The following is an 838-nucleotide window of genomic DNA, read 5'->3' on the forward strand; positions in this document are numbered from 1 at the left end:
GTAAATCAGGTCAAACAGGTGTCATTTTTTTATTTCAAGAGTACAATTCCTCTAAATCTTTGTATAGTGAAATTGCTATCATTTGATTATCAAGCGAAATTACTTATTTGGATTACCTGAAAAAAAACATAGATGTGTATTAACATCCAATAAGAAATAAATGCCTTTTAGCTGCCAAATGTTAACTTTTCATCATATTTTTTGTGTATACTGTGCAATCATTATTGATCAATATCATCCTGTTATCATTTCATAATGATTAGTGGTGATATTGATGATAGTAATGAAAATATCGATATAGAAAATAGCCTGATATAGATAATGGCCCTTTTAACTGGTTTATTAATGATAGGAACGAGAGAATATTTGCTATAATAACAATGATCAGATTAAGAAAACAAAAAATAAGGCAGAGTTACTTCAGTAAGAACGAGAATGCTGGTGGCGTAAAGATGTTGATATTTAAGCTGATAATCGTTATCCGTAACAAAGTCTATGAATTACTTCCTCACTATCATATCATTGTATCCTTACAATTGAGCAGTATGACCAGAACGCAACGTTAAAACCCAAAACAAAACTGCTTTAGAAAAAGTTTTCCGACTTACCCATATCCTCAAACTGGACGACCCTGATGGAGAGGTGGGACTTGAAAGCATAATTCTGCGGCGGCTGCACTATCCACACGCAGTCGTACGTTGTGAAGTTGCTGTCGTTCTTGGCCATATTCATCATCGTTATCGTTCCGCCGAAGTTAGTCACGTAGCCACCACAGTCTGTTGTGCGAGGAAACGGGAAGACGCGAAAAGGAGATTTTAGCCTGTTGATCAGTATGGTT

General features: G+C 35.6%; 1 protein-coding gene across 1 annotated transcript in view; it reads right to left on the reverse strand.

Annotated features, from left to right (window-relative positions):
- The window catches only part of LOC119586649, a 34,958-nt gene that overhangs the window by 15,232 nt on the left and 18,888 nt on the right, over window positions 1-838 (reverse strand). The window contains 1 exon segment of the mRNA XM_037935389.1: window positions 609-776. Within this exon segment, the coding sequence (XP_037791317.1) occupies window positions 609-776 (168 nt within the window).

The sequence above is a fragment of the Penaeus monodon genome, chromosome 21 (assembly GCF_015228065.2).
Source record: "Penaeus monodon isolate SGIC_2016 chromosome 21, NSTDA_Pmon_1, whole genome shotgun sequence".
Taxonomy (NCBI): Eukaryota; Metazoa; Arthropoda; class Malacostraca; order Decapoda; family Penaeidae; genus Penaeus; species Penaeus monodon.